The following is a 25,548-nucleotide window of genomic DNA, read 5'->3' as shown; positions in this document are numbered from 1 at the left end:
TGGAGAGGTCCATCGGGATACTGAAGACGCGATGGAGGTCCATCTTCTTAAAGGCCCTGGAGGTGGATGTGAGGAGCCAGAGGTCATTGGAGCCAGATGTCGGGAGGGCAGCAGAGGACCAGCCAGCACCTCCAGGAAACGTCTCTGGGGCAGGAAACAGAAATAGGATAGCCATTCAGTGCTCTGTCCCAGACCACGATTACATTTAAATTAATACATACACGACATTTAAAAAAAAACACACAACGATGATTGAAAGCTACAATTATTTCTAGAAGGACAAGCTTAGATAGCTATCGTAACGGTATTAATTATCGGGCGGCGTGTGTGCAAACGCTCGCGGTGTCATGTTAACCCGTTATTAAACTGAGCATATCCATTGTTAATCCATTATTACATTTTCTATTTCGATTGGTTAACAGAACAGCCGTTGTTTAACACTGTCCGATGACTGACATAGCTATCTGTCGTCGGACTTGCCGCTGGAGCAAGCGCCTGGAGCCGACCTGCCCCCGCTCGTCAAGCGAAAAGTGTCCGATAAAAGTGCACCTTCGTCGGACTGGCCGGGTGGTGGATTACCCAGCTAGTTTATCATAACTGCCATGCAGATCCAATGGCATCTAATGCTACCTAGGTATGCTCACTAATCTGAGAATGGCATGTTAGTAGTACATTGTAATACCAGTACAATGTGTAATAACCGCTGATACTTACATTTACGGTCTGTAGCTTCGTGGTCTACCGCTTGAGCTGTCCGCCATAGTTTTAGAAATAAAATGAAAAGCTGGCGAAATGGCTCCTCCTCTTCCGCTACGTCGCCAAGATGGCGGCCGCTTAGTGCGAGTAGTGTCCATCGTTTTACACTACATTTTTTGCCCGTTTGCAGTGCACCATCCGGGTACTTTCAGTGCACTGAATTCTGCTGGTTTTTTCAGTGGCGCACTTCGAACACTGAAAGTCAGTGCTCGAAGTGCTCAAGTGCGCGGTAGTAGACACAGCCACGGTGTCCGTCCCGGTGTCCGTAACGTGCGCGCGGTGCTGACTAGTCTTGTATTTTACAGAGAGGATTCACCAGCGCAGCCTGCAGCGCAGCCTGCAGCTCCACCTGCCGGCCAGCAGAGAGGTCTCGTGACACGATGACATGATGTTATTATAGTGAAGCTATATTGTAAATAGTCAATAGTTGTGTTCTGTTTTCTATTTCTCAACATGTATATAATGTAGAAATTTTTGTATTTTAATGTACAATACATATTTATAAATAAAAAAAGATTTAATGGTCATTTTTTATTTGCACACACCCCATGAAACTTTATCTGCAATATGAAGTCATTTCTCAGTCCCATATTTATCATTTTGGTGAATGTGACAGACACATCATTTTTACTCAAAAAACGGTAATACAAAATGTGGTTTTCCTCATTTATTTAATTCAATTCAGTTTATTTGAAGAGCCCAATTTCACAAATTACAAATTTGTCTCGGAGTGCTTTACAATCTGTACACATAGACATCCCTGACCTTTGACCTCACATCGGATCAGGAACAACTCGTGTTGTGTGGATCGTTCATGCTTACTCCTTGCGGTGTACCACAGCCCATCAGGAATTGGATTTGCCAGCTCTAAGCATCAGTTCCACAGGCCTTTGGGAGGTTCTTTCAGATCCCAACACACATGTGAACACCATCGGTGAAGTCTGGCCTCAGCCCCAGGGTTTTCTGCATTCATGTCCGTAGGAACCACACTCTGAAACGTTGGGTGTGAAATTTTGCTGCAAATCCGGAAAGTGCAACATCACAATGTGAAAAAGCAATTCATGACACAAGACGCTGTTTTGTCATACTCTGGCGTGGGCTTTCTCCAGCAAAGCAAGGCCGAGGCTCATTCGATGGGTCTTTGGAATGAACGAAGATTAGTTGGCCATTGATTGTTGGTAGCTTGCTCATCAATGATGTCAACCATCTTCCAAATCTCAAACTGAGTGGTTGAGAAAGTAGAGAATATAAAGAGATTTATATTAAAATGCGATATGTACTATTTAAGCTTGAACCTTCTTCTCAACCAACACTTCTCGCAGTGATTTACCCTGAAGTGGAACAGCCCGCAGTAGTGAATGTCATCAAAGTCTTGCTCACGAGGAACAACTTGCTCAAGGATGATGTTTTGGAACGTCTGGAGCTCCAAATAGCTGAGAAGGAACCAGCAGTTTCCTGTGAAGGATGGTCATTGAGTTGGCAGGAAGCTAAGCGGGGATTCCTAGATTACAAACCATTTATAACAATAACAGTTAATTGAGAAAAAAATACAATGTATTGGTGCACTGCCTCCTTTAGTCTGTCTTCTGTCTGTTCCTGTTAAATGAAGACATTGCTGGAACAACAATTCACCTTATATTTATGAAAATAAGCTTGAATTTTCTTACTGACCATGCCTTGACCAAAAGTCAAAACCTGGAGACCCCATCAACTTTCAAAACTTGGATTTTGAACCAGTTTCTTAAACAGAGAGATTGTTTACAACACTTGTTAAAGGTTTAATATGTTCATAAATGGCAGATAACAATACAACAAAACAACCACAGCAATGGCGCGTATCAGTCTCTGACTTTCTATTATTTATCCAAAAAATGCACGAAGCAATATTTTTAACATCACATACTGAACTAACAGTACCATCAATGTACTGTGAAATATGCCACTCGCATATTTGAAGCTAGGTGTGAAACACTGTTCTACTGATGGTCTCTTCCACTCCACTTGCTGCAAAGTTAGAAGGAGTCAGGATCCCTTCATTTGGCGGACCTTCTGTCGGGGAACATGTCGTCGATGTACCTTTCTTACCCGCTTGATTTGACACAGGTACTGCTTCAGCTGCTCGAAAGTCTTGGTTATAAATGCTCGAGAGGGTTGGCGAAGGAAAACCAAAGCCATCTTTCAGTTTGCGGGCATTAATAATGTTCATGCACACACCCGGTGGACCCATTGCTATGGCGTTTCGAACTCTGTTCCAGAAAAAAGTATTGAAAAACAATTTTGTCATGACATTTTGTTGTTTAATATTATTATTTTTTTATTTGAAAAGGAAGTTTTGAGATTCTGCTGAATACTAAAAGACTCAGTTAACACACCTTTATCATCCATCAAAACCTGTTTGATTCCCCTTTTTCCTTAATAACTAGTAGCAGATTCAATCACATAGTTATAACCAAAGATTTATGTGGAAAGATCATCATCATGTACTATACTAAAATCATGCAAAGAAGTTTGAAGTTATAGGATCTGTGACACGTTGCCTTAGGCCGGGCCACCAGTAGGTTCTCCCTATAAGCATCATGAACGGATGAGTAGTGGGGATGTTTGGCAATATCTTTTTATCTGCTCTGTAGACCACATTGACAGCGTCTCTGCTCAGCACTCCACCCCGTCTTCCAGTCCATCCAGCTCCTTTAAAGACCAAGCCTCACAGATACACCAAACACAGATTGTCATCAGCTGGTTCAATGCCCATCAGACCAGCTGATGACGAATCAGAGCCTGAATTCCTGAACCACACCCCCGCCTCCACCCACTTCTGCAGCCCGAGCACACACACACCCCCCACTGCCACATTATTACCTCCACCGCCCGACTTGGGCGGTCAGGGCCAGCAACATCGGCCGCTTAATCTCAACCTCCCCTCTCCCCATGGGGAGGCGGGAGAGGAAGTCGACCACGACCATCTGTCCCGGCCTATGGATCACCTTGAAATTAAAAGTGCTGTAAAAGCCAGATACCACCGAGTACCGATTGCTATCTCTTTCATGCGGTGGAGCCATTGACAATGGGTCCCACCGAGGGTGAAATGAGCGCACCCCAGGAGGTAGGGTAGAGCGCAGGGAGTCGATCAGCCACCCGGATGGTAGCGCAGGCACTCCTTCTCCACCGTGCTGTACCTGCCCTCCTCTCCGACAACGCATTTTGCGGCTGATGTACAGCACGGGGCGGTCAAACCCCCTACCTGCTGGGACAAAGCGGGTTCCTGTGCCTCTGTTCGACGCATCGGTCTGCAGAGTAAAGGTAGAGAGAAGTAGGTGTGTGGGGGAGTGGTTCCTGTGCACAGAGAGCTTGCTTTACCTCCTCAAACACCGCTAACTGGCACCGCTCCGTCCACTGGACCGGATCTGAGGCACCTTTCCGGATCAGGTGGTCATGGGGCTGGTCAGCTCCGCAAGATTCGGGATGAACCGGGCCTGCTGGCCGCCCGGCCAGCTTCCAAAAACTGCCTCACCTCTTTTTTAGTCTTGGGCTGCGGGCAGAGCTGCGATGGCGGCGGTGCTTGTCCACCTGGAGGCGCGCACCTGCCCGGCGCCCAAATGGTACCCCAGATACCGTACCCTCCGTCCAACTGCCCCCTTCCCCGGGTTGGCCGAAGCCCCCGCGCCTCAGGGACTCCAGCACCGCGCCCACCTGCTGCACATGCTCCAGCCCAGGTGGTGCTGTGTATGATCACATCATTCAGGTAGACGGCCGCATATGCAGCGCGTCACGCACGCACTCCGGTCCATGGAGGCGTTGAAAGGTGGCGGGGCCCCGAACAACAAGTGGGAAGCGTGGTGAATTGGTATAACCCAAACGGAGTGGAGAAGGCTGTTTTTTCGCTAGACTCTGGCGACAGAGGAATCTGCCAGCGCCCGCTATCGTCAAATCGGTGTCGTAAAGAAACACGCCAGTGCCCAGTCGGTCAGGGCTCGTGACCAGCGGGCCATTGGGTAAGCTGTCGAACCGTGACACCTGTTCACCCTGCGATAGTCCACGCGAACCCGTCAATTAGACCCATCCTTCTTGACCACAAGAACAATGCCGGACTACACCAGGCACTGTCAGTGACTCTTTCTATTACCCCCATCTCCAGCATTACCGCTAATTCCCGCTGAACCACCTTTCTCTTGTATTGCTCAGGTAACCTGTAGGAGTCGTAACCGCACTGTCACGCCCGGAGGAGTCTCAATCTCGTGCTCCTATGAGGTTTGTGCATCCTGGAAGGAGAGAAAACACATCAGCAAACTGCTTTTGCAACCGGGCAATGTCTGTTTTCTGGGTCCCGGAGGGCTTCATGTCTTCACAAAGGAGCAAGGCGGATTGGTGGATTTGGGACCTCAGGCCCCAGCTCCTCTCTCAGATGCCGAGGACACCAGAGAAACAGACTCCGCCTCCTCCATGCTTTTAGGAGGTTGAGGTGGTAAATCTGTCTAGCTCCGTCCCCTATCAGAACGCACCACCTCATAGTCAACATCCCCTGCTACGCCCGTGTGACCACAAAGGGCCCTTGCCACATGGCCGAGGAGTTTAGAGCTGGAAGAAAAGAAGCAATACAAGTACCTTCTCCGGTGAATTGTCTCAGCCTGGCACCTCTGTTGTACAGCCGCTGCTGACATCTGGGCCTGCGAGCAAATTCTCACGTGACAAGCTGGACTCCAGGTGTGGAGCTTTGCTCGCAGGTCCAGGACGTATGTTGGATCTCGTTTTACTGGTGCTCGGCCCCTCCTCCCAGTTTTCTTTAATGAGGTCGAGCACCCCCCGCGAGTCCTGCCGAACAAAAGTTCAAGGAGAAAATCCCGTGGAGGCCTGGGAACCTCCCGTGCTGCAAACAACAGGCGTCAAGCCGACATTTATCCCACATTCACGTTTGCATCGTCATTAATAAATTCTGGATCATGGACTTCAAAGTCTTATTCTGTCGCTCCACCAGACCGTCGGTCTGTGGGTGGTACACACTGGTCCGAATAGACTTGATGCCCAGTAACCCGTAAAGTTCTCTCAGTGTTCTTGACATGAACTGGGTGCCCTGGTCAGTCAGAATCTCTTTCGGGATTCCAACTCGGAGATGACCTGAAACAGCGCCTGCGCCGACACTCTTTGCAGAAATGCGCGCAAGGGCACCGCCTCCGGGTGTCGTGTTCGTAATCCACGGAAGCTAACACAAAGCGATATCCGCGTGCACTCGGTGAAATGGCCGATTAGTCCATAGCGATTCCGGCTCAATGGAACCTCCATTAATGGGCAGAGGCGCCAAGGTGCCCTCGGAATGGCGGGGTTTACTTAGTGACAGTCCGGGCAGGGCGCACACCAACGGCGACACATCCGCCCGGATGCTCCGGCCAATAGAATCGGGTCATTATCCGGTCCAGAGTTTTATCATATCCCATGTGACCAGCCGGGTTATAGTGAGATCGCCTGAAAACCATTTCAGGGCGGCTCTTGACTTCCAACAACTGGGTGCTTCTCCTGCCCTGTGATGAGTGTCACGGCTCACTCTGTACAGTCTGTCCCTGATCAATGTGTAGTGTGCCGGATAGGTCTGCGCCGTCCATTAGGGCGCACCAGCTGACCATCAATTCGTATCACTTGGTCAAAGGCTGAGCGTGAAGTATCATCCGAGACTGCTTTCGGTGGAAAATCTTCCATGGAGTGAAGGCTTCGGGAGCGGAGGAGTCTCCCTAGGGCTCCAAGCCAGTTCCCACCTCCCACGTCTGCAGTGTCGGACGCACCTCAGCGTCACCGCTGAGCACGGCGCACACACCGCATGACCCTGTCTGCCGTGAACGCACCCGCAGCCCTTCCCCATTAACTTGCAAAGCGACCCAATCGGTTCCCAAGATTAAAGGGTGCGTAGGCGAGGAGCTAACCGCAACCTTCACGTTATGCTTTCCCCCCATTATCATCTCCACTGGTACTATGGGATACTGTTGAATGTCCCCATAACACACCTTGGTCTTCACCCACAATGTTACCTCCACCAATGCCCCTGGTCGAACAGGCTCTGGTGGATCATCGACTGCGTACAGCCGGAATCCACCATTGCCTGATGTACCCCCTGGATTCTTACCGGTACGCGGTATGCTCGCTCCGGACCTGGGGAGGTGTTGGAGAAACCGGCTTAACGGCCGGATCACCTGGCCCACCTCCATCAGCGGACACTCCCACGGATGTGTCCGGGCTGTCTGCACCTCAACCGCCTGCCCTGGTGTTTGAGGACTACCTGTGGGTTGGGAAGCGTGCGGGTGTTTGCTGGGGCCTGCTGGTATCGCGTCGGTCTGGCCGGAGCCAGTGAACTGTCGCTGTCCACCTGACCGCCGGGTGCACCGCCAGGTGATCCTCCGCCCAGTGCAATGGCGGCCTCCAGCGGTGGGGCCGTGACAGCGGACCCACTCTGCTGTTCCGGGTCGGCAGCCTCCACGAACTGCTCCTGCGATAACCTTCTCCACACGCCGCCTTCGCCCCTCCGAGTTCCGGGCTGTAGCCATCTGGTGGCGGCGTCCTTCCCAGCTAGTGCGCGTAGGCAAAGCGGCCGGTCCTTAGGTCCCCAGCGTTGCCTCCCGGAACCTCCGCAAGTCAGTCCCAGCCGATCGATGGCGGCTTTTTACCGCCTGACTGCGTAATCACGCGCTCTGTCGGGGCAGCGACAGTGCGCTTGTCTCACTTCCGCCTCGGTGAGAAAAAGAGGCAGTAGACGGACCGCCCACTCCCCGCCCGGCCAGCCACCACGCCTCCGCCCGTCACCTCAAACATCTCCAGAAATGATTGGACGTCGTCTGCCCGTTGTCATCTTTTGAGACCTCTACCCGCCAAGGGTGGAGGAGGTTTGAGTGGAGCCGCCGCTGTCCGGGCGGCGGAGAGCAGCTCAGAGCTCCGTGCCTGCCTCTCTGCCTGGGCCAGGAGTGCCCCCAATAGTTGCCGGGTTCGCCTCTGCCTGGTCCCGCTGTATAGCTGCACATCCCCTCAGCATCTGGCCAGCCTTCCATCAAAAGCTGGGTCTACGGCAGATCGGAGTGTTGTGGCTGCTCTCCATAATGCTTTAAAAATATATATATATCTCTTTTTTTTTTTTTCCAAGAAGAAAGGGCTTTACGTTTGGCTCCAGTGTGACCACGTTGCTAGCCGTCACCAGTAGGTTCTCCTATAAGCATCGTGAACTGGAGTAAGTCGGGGAGGATGTTTGGCAATATCTTTATTCGTCTAGACCACAGACAGCGTCTCTGCTCCAGCACTCACCGTCTTCAGTCCATCCAGCTCCTTTAAAGACCAAGCCTCACAGATACACAAAACACAGATTGTCATCAGCTGGACTAATTACCCATCAGACCAGCTGATGACAATCAAGACCACCGTTCCCTAGAACCACACTCCCGCTCCACCCACTCTGCAGCCGAGCCTACACACCCCCCACTGCCACAGGATCTTAAAAGAGAAATTCAATTAAGTTCTATGTATAGAACATATAATAGATTGGGGCTGAGAAAACATAGCTGTATTCTTTTATTCTCTGGACATTTCAGTTCCTCCTTTCTGTAGAAAGGGAGAAACAAATCTGTTTATGTTCAGGTATTATCTTTCTTTGACATCTTTTTGCTTTTATTTTCATCTGTTAAATATGTCATCTTTTGGAAAGTGACAAAGAGGAGAAGTTCAGTCTGTTGTTTACTGCGTGCAATTTTAGAGTACATTTTAGCACAATAAATCAGAAAAACTTACCAATCTAATATCTTAGTTTGTAGTATTGTTTCTATGCAGCCTAAACGTTTCTGCCTATCAAGACCAAACCAGAACACTGAATCACACACCACACCAAAGAACTGAAAAGGACCCTCTACCCCCTCAAAAGTCCAGCTATTCAGCAGAATAAACTTGGAGCAAAATGTTAATGCCTTAGGGATATGAAAGGAGTTGGATGATATCTGCCATGCATTATAAACTCCAGCTAATGGTCCATGGCTGCCACACTGACAACGAAAGACGGCGCCCAGAAAATACTAAAGTGACCTTTTACACTTTTACTGTGACCTTCTATCCTTATATATTGCATTTTTATGCAGGAGCACAGAGGTCTTCTCCTGTAAAATGGTAAAATTCAGAAATAGCTCCTCAAAAATAAGGTGTCAAAAACAAAAGGAATAGAAATGGATTACAAGTAAACATATATTTCTATTACACAGTTCCAGCGAAAATGGAGAAAAAAAACATATATTATAAGCATGTTATCGAAATGTAGAAGACTATATCACCATTATGAGTAGTAGCTCTAACAGATGATGATAGAACTGAATATCTTCTCCTCAATTTACGACAACCATAACAGTTAGTTTATTATATAAATTATAAAGATATACTCAAGTGGCACGCCATGTTGAGGACAAGCTCGAAGTTTTAATACTTACTGGTAGTTTTAGTTCAAAACACTATTCATTTCTATATTGTCATTTTACAAATAACTTTAATCTCCCCCAAAACATTGAGAGGCAGTGGCATCACCAGTGGGCAAAGAGCTTTCAGCTGCCTGCCTTCAAAGAATACACAGGAGCTCACAGAAATACTCCCACCCCATTGGACTCCACCTGTCGGCTACTTGTAGTTTATTCCTGTGTTTGTTCATATTTATTTACATGGAAATGTGCGTGTATCTGCATTGTATGCTATCTTTTGTCGTTTTTATGTCTGCCTGTAAAAGATAATGCTGCTCATTTTGTGTTGTATGTGTTTATAAATAGGATTTCTTATGATCAACTACACAAGATATGTCTCAGATTAAACCCGAGACTAATAGGAAATCATCTGCGCCTTAAGTGTTACAGCGAGACAAAGCGTGAATGTCCGTTGTCAAATCCAGGCGCCAAGCAGCTCTTTGATAGGTGCGGCAGCCAGAGACATTTCCCATCATGCTCTGGGGCACCTAGTCGGTGGAGAGCAGCTTTGGTGCCTGACTCTAAAATCTGGAGGATGTGAAGTTTAACTGCCTCGATGTCTCGTGGCGATGGCGGTGTGGTTTGAGTCGTTAATTTTTTCTTTTACTTTTTCTGTTGTTGTTGTTTGTTGTATACCGACTTGGGGAAATTATCCTGATCTTTTCAACATAAGTAATTATATTTATGATAGGATGGTCATATTTGTACTTTGATGTTCAAATACTTTGAAGTTAGACATAGTTTAACATACCCAGTTGATGTTTTTTACGGGCCATATATGGTAACTTTCCTGAGGGAGTAAACTTGTCAAACCAGCTTTTGAAATAGACATTTGATCCAACGACATTTCATTCCTTCACAAAGTGAGACCACAATAAGAACCCGAGCTGTGTTGGCCTCTCACTTTAATTTCCCTTGGAAGGAGCAAAGAAGAAAATGAGTCATCATCGTTTTCTACTACTACTGTTGGCGAGTTGTAGAAAGTGTACTTTCAAACGAGTATAACGAACAGGAAATAAAACGTTTAGGTCTCAACCATTTCCCATTCATCCATGATTTAAAAAATACACTTTTAATTCCAGCAATTTTATGAACCACAAGTACAGCTTCAGAACAGAAAAACCTTTCTGCTCTGTTTCCTGTCTCTGTGGATGGAGACTGTGGGTGCACAACACCTAAAAGGGACGAACCACCGTATCATTTGCTTTCGTGTGTGCCTGTCCTAACCTTTGGCGATGATGGGCAGACATTATAAGCTACACATGAAATAATACATGTTAAAACCTCAAACAGTCCCAAAAATATAAATACGATTTGAAACTTCAGAACTTTTTTAGGGTCCAAATTCGACTTTACCCTAGACCTACAAATGTAAAAAATGACCCATGAGAAGTGAGAAAGAGTTGAAGCCCTCATACTTGTTTCCAGTATCTCACAAAAAGTAACAATGTCAATAACACTGTTATAAATTACCTTTTCACCAAAGACAATCCCCAAGATGCAAAAATCCACCTGATTGAAGTGTTACTAAGTATGTAGAGACCTCAATCTCTTACCTCTCTGGCTGGAAAGGGACCTTTCAAATTAATAGGAATTGGAAGTGCAAGTAGAAAAAGTGCTCCAGTTCTTATTTATAACATAGTACCTACAAGCGCCTGAAGCTCCTGCTGTCAACATTGATGTTCCTTCCATGACTCCACCTGCGGAAACAGGTAATCACGCCATACGCTCAGTACAGTATGCAGGCAGGCGGTGAGAACACAAGTCAAGCACACGCAGAGGGCGGGAGAGAGGTTGTATAAGAGCTGTCTCTCTAATGAATAGAACATTTTGATGAGTTTTCATTTCGTTCATGCTGCCCTGGAAGGTTTAAGCGGCCCGTATCAACAACAATAGCCACATGCAGCGATGTCTGTGCATGCAGAATAACAATCTCATCTCTCCATACCTCCATCTGCACAACAACATATTTGAACTATGCCATTCCAACTCGTAAGCCTCTATAACAGATCACCTCTTGCCGTTCCTAGTGCAATAACTGTAAATAATAACTTCATATTTACACTATGTTGATATTACTTCACATTTCATTTATTTACACCACACATACACACACACTTTGCATTTTGCACGCTCTGTCTATATTTAATATTTATATATTTAAATTAATTTTACACTTGCAGTAAGGAGAAATGTGTGGTGGAAATAAATGTTCTCACTTTACCTTGTGAGAGATCAAAAAATAGTTTTATAGCATGGTTGACCCATAACACTTTATTATAGTACAAAGTTTTCAAGTCATCAACCAAATGCTAAAGCCAACAAACAAGTCATGAAAACATTCCAAGCTGAATGGAGCAGAATCCCTGAGACCTCTCTCGAAGCCGTCAGAAATAACTGCTGCTGTCTCAGTGCAAGACGCAACCCCATATCAGAGACAATCCACATTCCAAAGTCTTTGTTTCCAGAAGTCAAGCTCGGTTTGGTGTTCTCAAGACCCTGGGTTTGCATGACCTTTTCATGAGAGCCTGGGGTTGTGACCTTTTCTGACCCCACACAGGATTGGAATTCATCCTCCATAGACATTGGGGGACAACTGTTTAACACATTCCAGGAGAGAAACTTAAGCACATTTTTTCCCGACATCTCACTCTTTTTGTCATTTTTGACAATTTAACAACTGAAAATGATAGTCAAAGTTAGTATACTATAACCACATTTTGAGGACATGCATCGGGAGTAGATTGAGATTTCAAGACATTTTATCATTAACCTCAAGAGTACAAAGTATGGTTTTGTCTATAATACCACTATACTGATCTTGTTAGAACTTTTACACTATTCTCAGTAGTTATCCTCCTAACACGTAAAATTAACCCGACAATGACATTAGTCAAAGATAGATCAGAATGGATGGTTTGGGTTTGGTGAATCTTCACCTCTAAGTCTGGTCTTAGTTAAAGATTTAGTACAATTATGCTTTTTAGTCCAAGATGGATACTTGACTTTGAATTTATTTACTCAAATTCTCTGTATGCCTACCTGTCAGAATAAAACTGTATTTGGGCTTAAAAGTGCATGTTTAATAAATTGCTGGTTTCAGCTGTGCTTTACTGACCTGCTGGTAGACCACTTAACACCACTCATACTATTGGCGCGATTGTTTACGTCCCATATTAACATATCAATCAATCTATTGAGGAGAAGACACATCGTCCTGTTGGCAATTCCTGCCACACTTCTTGCATTAGGATGAAGCGGGCTGCGAGTATCTTTGCCGTTCACATCGCTATAATTGAGAATTCAAAGTTCAAAGTTTAAAAGTATCCTTGCACCAACCATTACATTCAGAGAGAAGCAGTGAGTGCATGCTTTTGCTCTGTACCGTACTCCTCAAAAGTGGTGTTGTGATGCAGAGATCTTTTCTTCCATCACTGTTTCCTTGGGTAATCACCTTTTCACATGGGATTTCACCTCCTACCACACTGATTTCTGTGCTGTAATGACTTTGCAGTTTAGAAAACTCAGTTGCTCCTCTCTCTCTCCCCAGCCACACTAAAATAGGTAGGGTGTTCGGTTGCTTCACTGCTGAGGTCGCTTGTTGGTACATGCTGCCCAGTGGAGGGCTCAGCTGCCTTGGCCTCTGAGTCTGGACCCAGTCGCAGCTGCTCATTCTCCTTCTGGATAGGATGTGTTTGCAGTGGCTGGCGTAGACCTCCCGTTGTCCTCCTTCACTCTCACCACCATTCCGTTGTGGGGGTACTTGAAAGGGACCCGCGCTGAGTGTACCACTTCCGTGCTTCCTCCTGTGATCCTTGATGAGCACCCAGTCTCCTGGTTTCAGGTGATGCTGGACCCAGTGGCTGGTGAAATTAATGGCTCACCTGTGTGTGAAGTGCTGAGGCGGATGAGAGAGTTAGCACAATATCTTAGCATGCTGTATTGTATGCATGTGGCGTACTCACGGAAAGTGCCTTCCACCCGAGGCCGACCTGTCTCTTCACAACATTTGGCTAGTTTAGATTTAATAGTACCATTTTCTCATTCGCTCAATCAGCTGATTGAGGATGATAAGAACAATGATGCCTGATGTTACAACCTAAAAATGTTGAGATTTAAAATACATTACTAACTGTTCAAAAAGTGTATCTGCAGGGCGGTGACCTGCTGTTGTTGTTATTATTGCAAATGTTGAAAATGCTCTGGTGTGTGAACTTGCATTTAGAGCATTTACCCATTCCCCTTGCCCACGTGGTCTCCTCCATGAGAAAATCTAGAAGTATGGAAGAGGAAACACGTGTGAAACAAACTTGCAAATCTGGGCCTATCAAACCCTCTCGACTTAGTGGCACAGAAGCGTTCCATAGGGCGCTCCTGGCGACAACAGAATGGTGTGGAAAGATCTGCACAGGACTGGAATCCAGTCTATGTGGGAAAAGGGGTGCCGATAAAACTGCCGCCTTGCCACCAGATCTGCCACTATGTTACTATTGTTGGGGTCAAAAGAAGAGCTGACTTCATTTGCCGACTGAAAACAGCTGAACCCACTGTCGCCGGGTGGCGCATAGGTTGCCACTGTTGTTAGAAATCCTCTGTGTCTTCCACAGGCCCAAAGGTCATGTAGTTCAGATACATGAAGTGAACCTGTGTAATTGTTAGTTTTGCCTTTTTAGCTGCACCCATTCCTCTGTGAGTGCAATCAGCTCTGCTGCTTGTACTGATCGGTGTACAGTAAGCCTGACACCAACAAGTGTGTGATGTGATGTAACATACAACCTGACCGCTGCCCGTTATGGGTAGACGGATAGCTACCAGATATCAAATCTGTATTGGAAGGTGTGTCCCACAGATCCAGGTCTCGGGATGCATGTCATTGCATTACCTGGACATATCATGAGGCTCTCCATCATCTGCAGTCCCGGAAGAAGTGTGGTTGGTTAAGTTCAGCCGCGGCGTTTTACCGTAATGTCACGCTATTCAACGATATCTGAACCATCTCTGAGCAGAGGTGAAAGTCTTCTGGGCACTTGGAAGATGTAGAAACTGCATGCGGGACTATAAGTGTGACATCAGAATAGCCCACAATGTCCCGTGATGTTGTTAATCTGGCTTCTCCAGCTGCTGCAACGAGAGGAAAGGCCTGTGACAACAAAAGTCGCTAATAGCCGGTAGGACACAGACCTAGTTTTCCTCCATGAAGCTAAACACAACTGGAGTTCATGTAACAGTCATTCGGTCTGTCGCATAAAATACATATCAAGTTAGGTCTCGTGGGCCCGGTCAGACCTGAATCTTTAAGTCCTCTGCTCTTTTCTTTTTTATAGTCCTAAGTCGATGGTCATGTTCACTGAGCCTTTACCATGGACGAGGTGTGCCTCTCTTTTTAAGTCATTTGGGATCCACTGTCTGAGGTATGACGTCGTTCCTAAAAAATAAAAATAAAAACATAATTTGTTTCTTCTTAATTAGTTTTGGTAGTGATTGAACTACCACAATACGATTTGGGAGAGAGGAATTTGCCCTCTCCTGTGATCACATGTCCCAGATAAATTACTCGTTTTAGTGCACATTGACGTTTCCATTTTTCTTTTTGTAGACTAACTTTATGTCCATTATCTGCCAAATGTTTAGATATTGTTATTGTGTCAATTTTACAAGCCTCCTTTGATGGCTGTAATTCATCATATAATACAATACATACATATAATATTATATAAACTAATACATCGTCTATAGAATTCCAAAGTTTTCACTAAGCACTCTATGGGACATGCCTGGTCTTTCATGATAATCCTTTAGACATTCTGGTCCCCGTGTATTACGTTTCTTCTTCTTTTTTTTTGTTTCTTCTTTTTTTTTTTCTTTGTTTTTTATTCGTGTACACTTACTGTGATGGTCAATGTAGTTTAAAACATTACCAATAGCGCTAATCCCTGTTTCTCGGCACCCGGTCGTTGTTTCTTTTGAAAGGCCGAAACGCATTGCAAAACATGGACCCAGATCCTCGCCCTTCCCAGTGCGATAGTCTGTCAGTGATATATGCAGGGCAGCTCCAAGGCACATTTCCTGAGATGGAGGGAGACATACAGACAGACCCAACAGCAGCCCTCTCTCACCAATACTTCCTATGCTTACATGACAATAATGGCGGCCGACGGACGCAGCGCCCTCTCTGTCCTGACCATTTGGTGTTTTGTTCTGTTTCTAAATGTTTGTGCAAAAGTTCGTCCAAAAATTGTTCGTCTTCGCCTCGTCTGTCGCCGGAACCCAAATATAGTCGCCAGGTTCTGTTAACCATCGGCAGGACCAAACTACACGGCACTCTGGACGCTGAACAAGCGGATTCACACCGACCACACGGACTCGACTGCCACTCCTCCCCAGAAAGGAGGCGCCGTAAGCGTTGCCAGGAGAGGAAGCAGAAGAGGGTAGGCGCGGAGGTATCCGAGCTAGGCTAGCGAAGCGGCAGCCAACTCGTCCAGCCATACCATCCATTATCATGGCTAATGTGCGATCCTTGGACAATAAAATGGACCACATTAGACTGCTGCAGACGGAGCAGAGACGTGAGGAACTGCTGTGTGCTTATCTTCACGGAAACATGGCTAGCGACAACATCCCGACTCTGCTGTGAGACTGGAGCAGCTAAGGACAGAGCCCTCGCTGATGGAGGAAAAACTTCGGCGGCAGGGTATGTGTTTACATCCGGGACGATGGTGCCGGACGCTGCCGTGGTATGTAGACACTGCTCACCACTGGCGGAGTTTATGATCATAAGGTGCCGTCCTTTTTATCTGCCGAGGAATTCAGGCGATTCTGCTAGTCGCTGTTTACATCCCCCCGACCTCCAACAACAGTGATAGAAATGCGGCACTCGGTGAACTGTATCAGGCCATCAGCGAACAACAGACGGCTCACCCAGACGGCTTCACCATCTTTGCTGGAGATTTCAACCATGCAAACCTTAAGACTGTCCTTCCCAAACTACACCAGCATGTTGATTTCCCTACAAGAGGAGACAACATTTTGGATCTGGTCTACACAACCCACAAAGGAGCGTACAAGGCCTCCCTCCTCCCCCACTCTCTCTGACCACATCACCGTCATGCTAATGCCAGCATACAGACCCAGAGTGAAAGCCTCCAGACCGGTTCTGAAGCAGGTATGGGTGTGGCCAGAGGGGCCTCCACGCCTCCAAGACTGCTTTGACTCAACAGACTGGGGAATGTTTAAACAGGCAGCCACATACGACCACACAGACATTGGGGAGTACACAGACACTGTTACTTCTTACATTAGCAAGTGCATTGATGATGTGACCCATGTAAAGACCATCACCACTCGGGCTAACCAGAAGCCGTGGCTAACAGGGGAAGTCCATCGGCTGCTGAGGACTAGAAATAGGGTCTTCAGAGCTGGGGACGAAACGGACCTGAAAACAGCGAGAGCCAACCTGTCCCACGGCATCAGGAAAGCAAAAAATTCCTACACAAAAAAGATAACCCGGCACTTTAAAGACAGCAGACACACGCAGCCTGTGGCGGGGCATTCAGACCATCACAGACTATAAACCCACGCCACAGAACTGCGACAGCAACATCTCTCTGCTAAACAACCTCAACAGCTTCTTTGCCCGGTTTGAAGCACAGAACAGCACTCGTCCACACAAGACTCCGCCCCCTCCCCACGATCAGGTTCTGTGCCTGTCTGCTGCCAGCGTGAAGAGGACTCTCGTCCATCAACACCCACAAGGCAACAGGTCCAGACAACATCCCTGGTCGTGTGCTGAAGGACTGCGCAGAGGAGCTTAAGGACGTCTTCACGGATGTCTTTAATACTTCTCTGAGACAAGCTGTTGTTCCATCATGCTTCAAGGTAACCACCATCATACCTGTGCCAAAGAAATCCACTCCGTCCTGCTTCAACGACTATCGTCCAGTGGCACTGACCCCCATAATCATGAAGTGCTTTGAACGACTAGTCATGTCGCATATCAAATCCATTCTCCCCCCCACTCTGGACCCTTTCCAGTTTGCATACCGGGCCAAACGGTCCACGGAGGATGCAATCTGCTCTGCTCTCCACCCAGCCCTCACCCACCTGGACAAAAAAGACTCCTATGTAAGAATGCTGTTCATAGACTTTAGCTCAGCATTCAACACAATCATCCCACAACAACTAATCTGCAAACTTGACCAGCTGGGGCTCAACACCTCGCTGTGTAACTGGCTGCTGGACTTCCTGAGTGAGAGGCCACAAGCAGTACGGGTCGGCAACAACACCTCGAGCAGCATCACACTCAGCACAGGGGCCCCTCAGGGCTGTGTGCTCAGTCCCCTGCTCTTCACCTTGCTGACTCACGACTGCAAAACCAGCTACAGCACCAATCACATGGTCAAGTTTGCAGAGTGCACAACATTGATAGGTCTCATCACCAAGGATGACGAGACCCTCTACAGGAGGGAGGTCAACCTTCTGACCACGTGGTGCGGAGCCAACAACCTCCTGCTCAACAACAGCAAGACCAAAGAGATCGTTGTTGACTTCCGGAAAGGCCACACCCATCACCCACCACTGACCATCAACGGTGCGGACATTGAGCAGGTCAGCAGCACCAAATTCCTGGGGGTGGAAATCAGTGAGGACCTCTCGTGGACAGCCAACACTACATCGCTGGCAAAGAAAGCACAGAGGCGCCTCTACTTCCTCCGGAAACTGAGGAAAGCAGGGAGCCCCCCATCCATCATGTGCACCTTCTACCGCGGCACCATCGAGAGCATCCTGACCAACTGCATCACTGTGTGGGGCGGAAGCTGCACAGACCACAGCAGGAACGCACTGCAGCGCATAGTGAAGGCAGCTGGAAGGATCATGGGTGCCACCCTCAGCACCCTCCCAACCCTGCAGGACATATACAACTCCCGCCTCATCCGCAAAGCGACCTCGATTGTGAGTGACCCTGCCACCCCTCACACGGTCTCTTCAGCCTCCTGCCCTCTGGGAGGAGATACCGAGCCTCGGGCTCACACCGCCAGGCTGTCCAACAGCTTCATCCACCAGGCTGTCAGGAAGCTGAACTCTCTCCCATCCTCCCACTCCGTCCTCTTTCAGAAGCATCAGCGTGGTGTTGTGTGGATCGTTCATGCTTACTCCTTGCGGTGTACCACAGCCCATCAGGGAATTGGATTTGCCAGCTCTAAACATCAGTTCCCACAGGCCTTTGGGAGGTTCTTTCAGATCAACACACATGTGAACACCACCGGTGAAGTCCACCAAAGCCTCAGCAGGGGTTCCCGCATTCATGTCCGAGTAGGAACCACACACTCTGAAACAATTGGGTGTGAAATTACTTTCACAAATCGTCGGAAAAGTGCAAATATCACAATGTGAAAAAGCAATTCATGACACAAGACATTGTTTTGTCATACTTGGCGTAGGCTTTCTCCAGCAAAGCAGGCCAGAACTCCGTTGGGTCTTTGGAATGAACGAAGATTAGTTGGCCATTGATTGTTGGTAGCTTATCATCAATGATGACATCCAACCATCTTCCAAATCTCCAGAACTGAGTGGTTGAGAAAGTAGAGAATATAAAGAGATTTATATTAAAATGCGATATGTACTATTTAGCAGAACCTTCTTCTCAACCAACACTTCTCGCAGTGATTTACCCTGAAGTGGAACAGCCCGCAGTAGCCGTCATCAAAGTCTTGCTCACGAGGAACAACTTGCTCAAGGATGATGTTTTGGAACGTCAGAGCTCCAATAGCTGAGAGGAACCAGCAGTTTCCTGTGTGAAGGATGGTCATTGAGTTGGCAGGAAGCTAAGCGGGGATTCCAGATTACAAACCATTTATAACAATAACAGTTAATTGAGAAAAAATACAATGTATTGGTGCACTGCCCTCCTTTAGTCTGTCTTCTGTCTGTTCCTGTTAAATGACATTGCTGGAACAACAATTTACGCATATTTATGAAAATAAGCAATTTTCTTACCGACCATGCCTTGACCAAAGTCAAACCTGGAGACCCCATCAACTTTAAAACTTGGATTTTGAACCAGTTTCTTAAACAGAGAGATTGTTTACAACACTTGTTAAAGGTTTAATATGTTCATAAATGGCAGATAACAATACAACAAAACACCACAGCAATGGTATGTTTGTCTCTGACCTCTGTTATTTATCCCAAAAAAATGCACGAAGCAATATTTTTAACATCAATACTGAACTAACAGTACCATCGTACTGTGAAATATGCACTCATGACACAAGCTAGGTGTGAAACACTCACTGATGGTCTCTTCCACTCCACTTGCTGCAGGTTAGAAGGAGTCAGGATCCCTTCACCGATGGACCTTCTGTCGGGGGGGAACATGTCGTCGATGTACCTCACCCGCTTGATTTGACAGTACTGCTTCAGCTGCTCGAAGTCTTGGTTGAGGAAATGCTCGGGGTTGGCGAAGGTCCCAAAGCCATCTTTCAGTTTGCGGGCATTAATAATGTTCATGCACACACCCGGTGGACCCATTGCTATGGCGTTCGAACTCTGTTCAGAAAAAAGATGAAAAACAATTTTGTCATGACATTTTTTTTTGTTTTAATATTATTATTTTTTTATTTGGGAAGTTTTGAGATTCTATGAATACTAAAAGACTCAGTTAACACACTCATCTTCATCAAAACCTGTTTGATTCCCCTTTTTCCTTAATAACTAGTAGCAGATTCAATCACATAGTTATAACCAAAAGACGGTGTGGAAAGATAAGCGTAGACACCCAGAACTAATAATTGACATGCAAAGAAGCTTCAGTTATAGGATCTGTGACACGTTGCTAGCCGTCACCAGTAGGTTCTCCCTATAAGCATCATGAACGGAGTAGTCGGGGGGATGTTTGGCAATATCTTTTATTCGTCTAGACCACAGACAGCGTCTCTGCTCAGCACTCCACCCCGTCTTCAGTCCATCCAGCTCCTTTAAAGACCAAGCCTCACAGATACACAAAACACAGATTGTCATCAGCTGGACTAATTACCCATCAGACCAGCTGATGACAATCAGACACCGCTCCTGAACCACACCCCGCTCCACCCACTCTGCAGCCGAGCCTACACACCCCCACTGCCACATACCCCCACCGCCCGACATAGTCCGGGCAACATCCGCCTACTCCCTCCCCCATGAGAGCGGGAGAGGAAGTCGGCCACGACCATCTGTGTCCCCGGCCTATGGATCACCTTGAAATTAAAAGGCTGTAAAGCCAGATACCACCGAGTGATTCGGGCGTTGGTATCTTTCATGCGGTGGAGCCATTGGCGGGCGTGGTCCGACCAGAGGGTGAATGAGCGTCCCAGGAGGTAGTAGCGCAGGGAGTCGACCGCCCACGGATGGCGAGGCACTCCTTCTCCACCGTGCTGTACCTGCCCTCCCTCTCCGACAGCTTGCGGCTGATGTACAGCACGGGCGGTCAAACCCCCTACCTGCTGGGACAAACGGCCCCAGCCCTCTGTTCGACGCATCGGTCTGCAGAGTAAAGGAGAGAGTTAGGTGTGAAGGAGTGGTTCCCACAGAGAGCTTGCTTTACCTCCTCAAACACCAACTGGCACCGCTCCGTCCACTGGACCGGATCTGAGGCACCTTTCCGGGTCAGGTCAGTCATGGGGCTGGTCAGCTCCGCAAAGTTCGGGATGAACCGCCTGTAATAGCCCGCCAGCCCCAAAAACTGCCTCACCTCTTTTTTAGTCTTGGGCCGCGGGCAGGCTGCGATGGCGGCGGTCTTGTCCACCTGAGGGCGCACCTGCCCGGCGCCCAAGTGGTACCCCAGATACCCAGCCACTTTCCGTCCAACTGCACACTTCCCCGGGTTGGCCGTAAGCCCCGCCTGCCTCAGGGACTCCAGCACCGCGCCCACCTGCTGCACATGCTCCGCCCAGGTGGTGCTGTGTATGATCACATCATCCAGGTAGGCGGCCGCATATGCAGCGTGCGGACGCAGCACCCGGTCCATGAGGCGTTGAAAGGTGGCCGGGGCCCCGAACAACCCAAAGGGAAGCGTGGTGAATTGGTATAACCCAAACGGAGTGGAGAAGGCCGTTTTTTCCTTAGACTCTGGCGACAGAGGAATCTGCCAGTAGCCCTTGGTTAAATCCAGTGTCGTAAAGAAACACGCAGTGCCCAGTCGGTCCAGGAGCTCGTCGACCCGGGCCATTGGGTAAGCATCGAACCGTGACACCTCATTCACCCTGCGATAGTCCACGCAGAACCGTATAGACCCATCCTTCTTGACCACAAGAACAATGGGACTACACCAGGCACTGTGGGACTCTTCTATTACCCCCATCTCCAGCATTGCCGCTAATTCCCGCTGAACCACCTTTCTCTTGTGTTCAGGTAACCTGTAGGGTCGTAACCGCACTGTCACGCCCGGAGGAGTCTCAATCTCGTGCTCTATGAGGTTTGTGCATCCTGGAAGGAGAGAAAACACATCAGCAAACTGCTTTTGCAACCGGGCAATGTCTGTTTTCTGGGTCCCGGAGAGACTGTCTTCACAAAGGAGCGAGGCCGGATTGGTGGATTTTGGGACCTCAGGCCCCAGCTCCTCTCTCTCAGATACCGAGGACACCAGAGAAACAGACTCCGCCTCCCTCCATGCTTTTAGGAGGTTGAGGTGGTAAATCTGTGTAGCTCCGCCCCTATCAGAACGCACCACCTCATAGTCAACATCCCCCACTCGCCGTGTGACCACAAAGGGCCCTTGCCACTTGGCGAGGAGTTTAGAGCTGGAAAGAAGCAATACAAGTACCTTCTCTCCGGTGTGAATTGTCTCAGCCTGGCACCTCTGTTGTACAGCCGCTGCTGACGCTCCTGGGCCTGGAGCAAATTCTCACGTGACAGCTGACCCAGGGTGTGGAGCTTTGCTCGCAGGTCCAGGACGTGTTGGATCTCGTTTTTACTGGTGCTCGGCCCCTCCTCCCAGTTTTCTTTAATGAGGTCGAGCACCCCCCGGAGTCCTGCCGAACAAAAGTTCAAAGGGAGAAAATCCCGTGGAGGCCTGGGGAACCTCCCGTACTGCAAACAACAGAGCGTCAAGCCATTTATCCCAATTACGTTCATCGTCATTAATAAATTTACGGATCATGGACTTCAAAGTCTTATTCAGACGCTCCACCAGACCGTCGGTCTGTGGGTGGTACACACTGGTCCGAATAGACTTGATGCCCAGTAACCCGTAAAGTTCTCTCAGTGTTCTTGACATGAACTGGGTGCCCTGGTCAGTCAGAATCTCTTCGATTCCAACTCGGGAGATGACCTGAAACAGCGCCTGCGCGACACTCTTTGCAGAAATGCTGCGCAAGGGCACCGCCTCCGGGTATCGTGTTGCGTAATCCACGAAGACTAACACAAAGCGATATCCGCGTGCACTCCGGTGAAATGGCCCGATTAGTCCATAGCGATTCGCTCAAATGGAACCTCCATTAATGGCAGAGGGCGCAAAGGTGCCCTCGGAATGGCCGGGGGGTTTACCAATTGACAGTCCGGGCAGGACGCACACCAACGGCGCACATCCGCCCGGATGCCCGGCCAATAGAATCGGGTCATTATCCGGTCCAGAGTTTTATCATATCCCATGTGACCAGCCATCGGGTTATAGTGAGACGCCTGGAAAACCATTTCCCGGCGGCTCTTCGGCACCAGCAACTGGGTGCTTTCCTGCCCTGTGTGAGTGTCACGGCTCACTCTGTACAGTCTGTCCCTGATCAATGTGAAGTGCGGATAGGTCTGCGCTGCGTCAGGGCGCACCAGCTGACCATCAATTCGTATCACTTGGTCAAAGGCTGAGCGTAGAGTATCATCCCGAGACTGCTCGAGTGGAAAATCTTCCATGGAGTGAAACTCGGGAGCCGGAGGAGTCTCCCTAGGAGGCTCCGCCGGTTCCCCCTCCCCGTCTGCAGTGTCGGACAACCTCGCGTCACCGCTGAGCACGGCGCACACACCGCATGACCCTGTCTGCCGTGAACGCACCCCCGCAGCCTTCCCCATTAACTTGCCAAAGCCCGGCCAATCGGTTCCCAAGATTAAGGGGTGCGTAAGGCGGGAGCTAACCGCAACCTTCACGTTATGCTTTTTCCCCCCGTATCTAATCTCCACTGACACTATGGGATACTCGTGAATGTCCCCATGCACACACCTTATCTTCACCCACAATGCCTCCACCAATGCCCCTGGTCGAACCAGGCTCTGGTGGATCATCGACTGTGTACAGCCGGAATCCACCATTGCCTGATGTATACCCCCCTGGATTCTTACCGGTACGCGGTATGTCGCTCCCGGACCTGGGAGGGTGTTGGAGAGCCGGCAACCCGGATCACCTGGCCCACCTCCATCAGCGGACACTCCCACCGGATGTGTCCGGGCTGTCTGCACCTCCAACACGCCTGCCCTGGTGTTTGAGGGACTACCTGTGGGTTGGGAAGGGTGCGGTGTTTGCTGGGGCCTGTATGGGTCGCGTCGGTCTGGCCGGAGCCAGTGAGCTGTCGCTGTCCACCTGACCGCCGGGGTGCACCGCCAGGTGATCCTCCGCCCGTGCAATGGCGGCCTCCAGCGTGGGGCCGTGACAGCGGACCCACTCTGCTGTTCGTCGGCAGCCCTCCACGAACTGCTCCATAACGACCTTCTCCACCGCCGCGCCGCCTCCGAGTTCGGGCTGTAGCCATCTGGTGGCGTCCTTCAGCTGGTGCGCGAGGCAAACGGCCGGTCCTGGGTCCCAGCGTTGCCTCCGGAACCTCCGCTGGTGGTCCTGGAGTCAGTCCCAGCCGATCGATGACGGTTGCGACGCCGCGTAATCACGCCGCTCTGTCGGGGCAGCGACAGTGCCGCTGTCTGCGCCTCCCGGTGAGAAGAGGCAGTAGACGGACCGCCCACTCCCCGCCGGCCAGCCACACGCCCGCCGTCACCTCAAACATCTCCAGAAATGATTGGACGTCGTCTGCCGTTGTCATCTTTGAGACCTCTACCCCCGCCAAGGGTGGAGGGTTTGGTGGAGCCGCCGCTGTCCGGGCGAGCAGCTCAGGGCTCCCTGCCTGCCTCTCTGCCTGGGCCAGGAGTGCCCCCAATAGTTGCCGGTTCGCCTCTGCCTGGTCCCGCTGTATAGCTGCCATCCCCTCCAGCATCTGACCCAGCCCCATCAAAAGCTGGGTCGGCAGATCGGAGTGTTGCTGGCTGCTCTCCATGTGCTTTAAAAAATATATATATATATCTTTTTTTTTTTTTTCCAAGAAAGGGCTTCACGTTTGGCTCCAGTGTGACACGTTGCTAGCCGTCACCAGTAGGTTCTCCCTATAAGCATCATGAACGGAGTAGTCGGGGGGATGTTTGGCAATATCTTTTATTCGTCTAGACCACAGACAGCGTCTCTGCTCAGCACTCCACCCCGTCTTCAGTCCATCCAGCTCCTTTAAAGACCAAGCCTCACAGATACACAAAACACAGATTGTCATCAGCTGGACTAATTACCCATCAGACCAGCTGATGACAATCAGACACCGTTCCCTGAACCACACCCCCGCTCCACCCACTCTGCAGCCGAGCCTACACACCCCCCACTGCCACAGGATCTTAAAAGAGAAATTCAATTAAGTTCTATGTATAGAACATATAATAGATTGGGGCTGAGAAAACATAGCTGTATTCTTTTATTCTCTGGACATTTCAGTTCCTCCTTTCTTAGAAAGGAGAAACAAGTCTGTTTATGTTCAGGTATTATCTTTCTTTGACATCTTTTTGCTTTTATTTTCATCGTTAAATGTCATCTTTTGGAAAGTGACAAAGAGGAGAAGTTCAGTCTGTTGTTACTGCGTGCAATTTTAGAGTACATTTTTAGCACAATAAATCAGAAAAACTTACCAATCTAATATCTTAGTTTGTAGTATTGTTTCTATGCACAGCCTAAACGTTTCTGCCTATCAAGACCAAACCAGAACACTGAATCACACACCACACCAAAGAACTGAAAAGGACCCCCCCCCCACCCCCCCCCCCCCCCAAAAAGTCCAGCTATTCAGCAGAATAAACTTGAGCAAAATGTTGCCTTAGGGATATGAAAGGAGTTGGATGATATCTGCACCATGCATTATAAACTCCAGCTAATGGTCCATGGCTGCCACACTGACAACGAAAGACGACGCCCAGAAAATACTAAAGTGACCTTTTACACTTTTACTGTGACCTTCTATCCTTATATATTGCATTTTTATGGGAGCACAGAGGTCTTCTCCTGTAAAAATAAAATTCAGAAATAGCTCCTCAAAAATAAGGTGTCAAAAACAAAGGAATA

The 25,548-nt window shown here is 48.6% G+C and overlaps 1 protein-coding gene across 1 annotated transcript; it reads right to left on the bottom strand.

The window, feature by feature from the left end:
• Positions 1-7,995: 7,995 nt before the first annotated feature.
• LOC130205654 (calpain-1 catalytic subunit-like) lies at positions 7,996-24,445 on the bottom strand. Its single transcript, XM_056433150.1, has 9 exons — positions 24,131-24,445; positions 23,832-24,012; positions 23,523-23,674; positions 19,509-19,763; positions 19,212-19,281; positions 18,887-19,005; positions 18,647-18,780; positions 18,315-18,543; positions 7,996-8,052 (listed from the first exon to the last, which is right to left on the bottom strand). The coding sequence occupies exons 1-9, from the start codon at positions 24,443-24,445 to the stop codon at positions 7,996-7,998; spliced, it is 1,512 nt and encodes a 503-aa protein (XP_056289125.1).
• Positions 24,446-25,548: the final 1,103 nt, after the last annotated feature.

The sequence above is a fragment of the Pseudoliparis swirei genome, chromosome 15, assembly GCF_029220125.1.
Source record: "Pseudoliparis swirei isolate HS2019 ecotype Mariana Trench chromosome 15, NWPU_hadal_v1, whole genome shotgun sequence".
Classification (NCBI taxonomy): domain Eukaryota; kingdom Metazoa; phylum Chordata; class Actinopteri; order Perciformes; family Liparidae; genus Pseudoliparis; species Pseudoliparis swirei.
This window is presented reverse-complemented; position numbering and strand designations above follow the sequence as displayed.

What these genes read in the sequence shown, in the direction of transcription:
- LOC130205654 (XM_056433150.1), bottom strand. Translation starts at nt 24,445, where the DNA reads ATGGAGAGCAGCCAGCAACACTCCGATCTGCCGACCCAGCTTTTGATG. An exon ending in CTTTGGTCAAGGCATGGTCG is followed by an intron (nt 19,006 to 19,211) that starts GTAAGAAAATTG and finishes TCCTTCACACAG; the next exon opens with GAAACTGCTGGTTCCTCTCA. An exon ending in TGCTTCTGAAAGAGGACGGA is followed by an intron (nt 8,053 to 18,314) that starts GTGGGAGGATGG and finishes TGGTCTTTAAAG; the next exon opens with GAGCTGGATGGACTGAAGAC.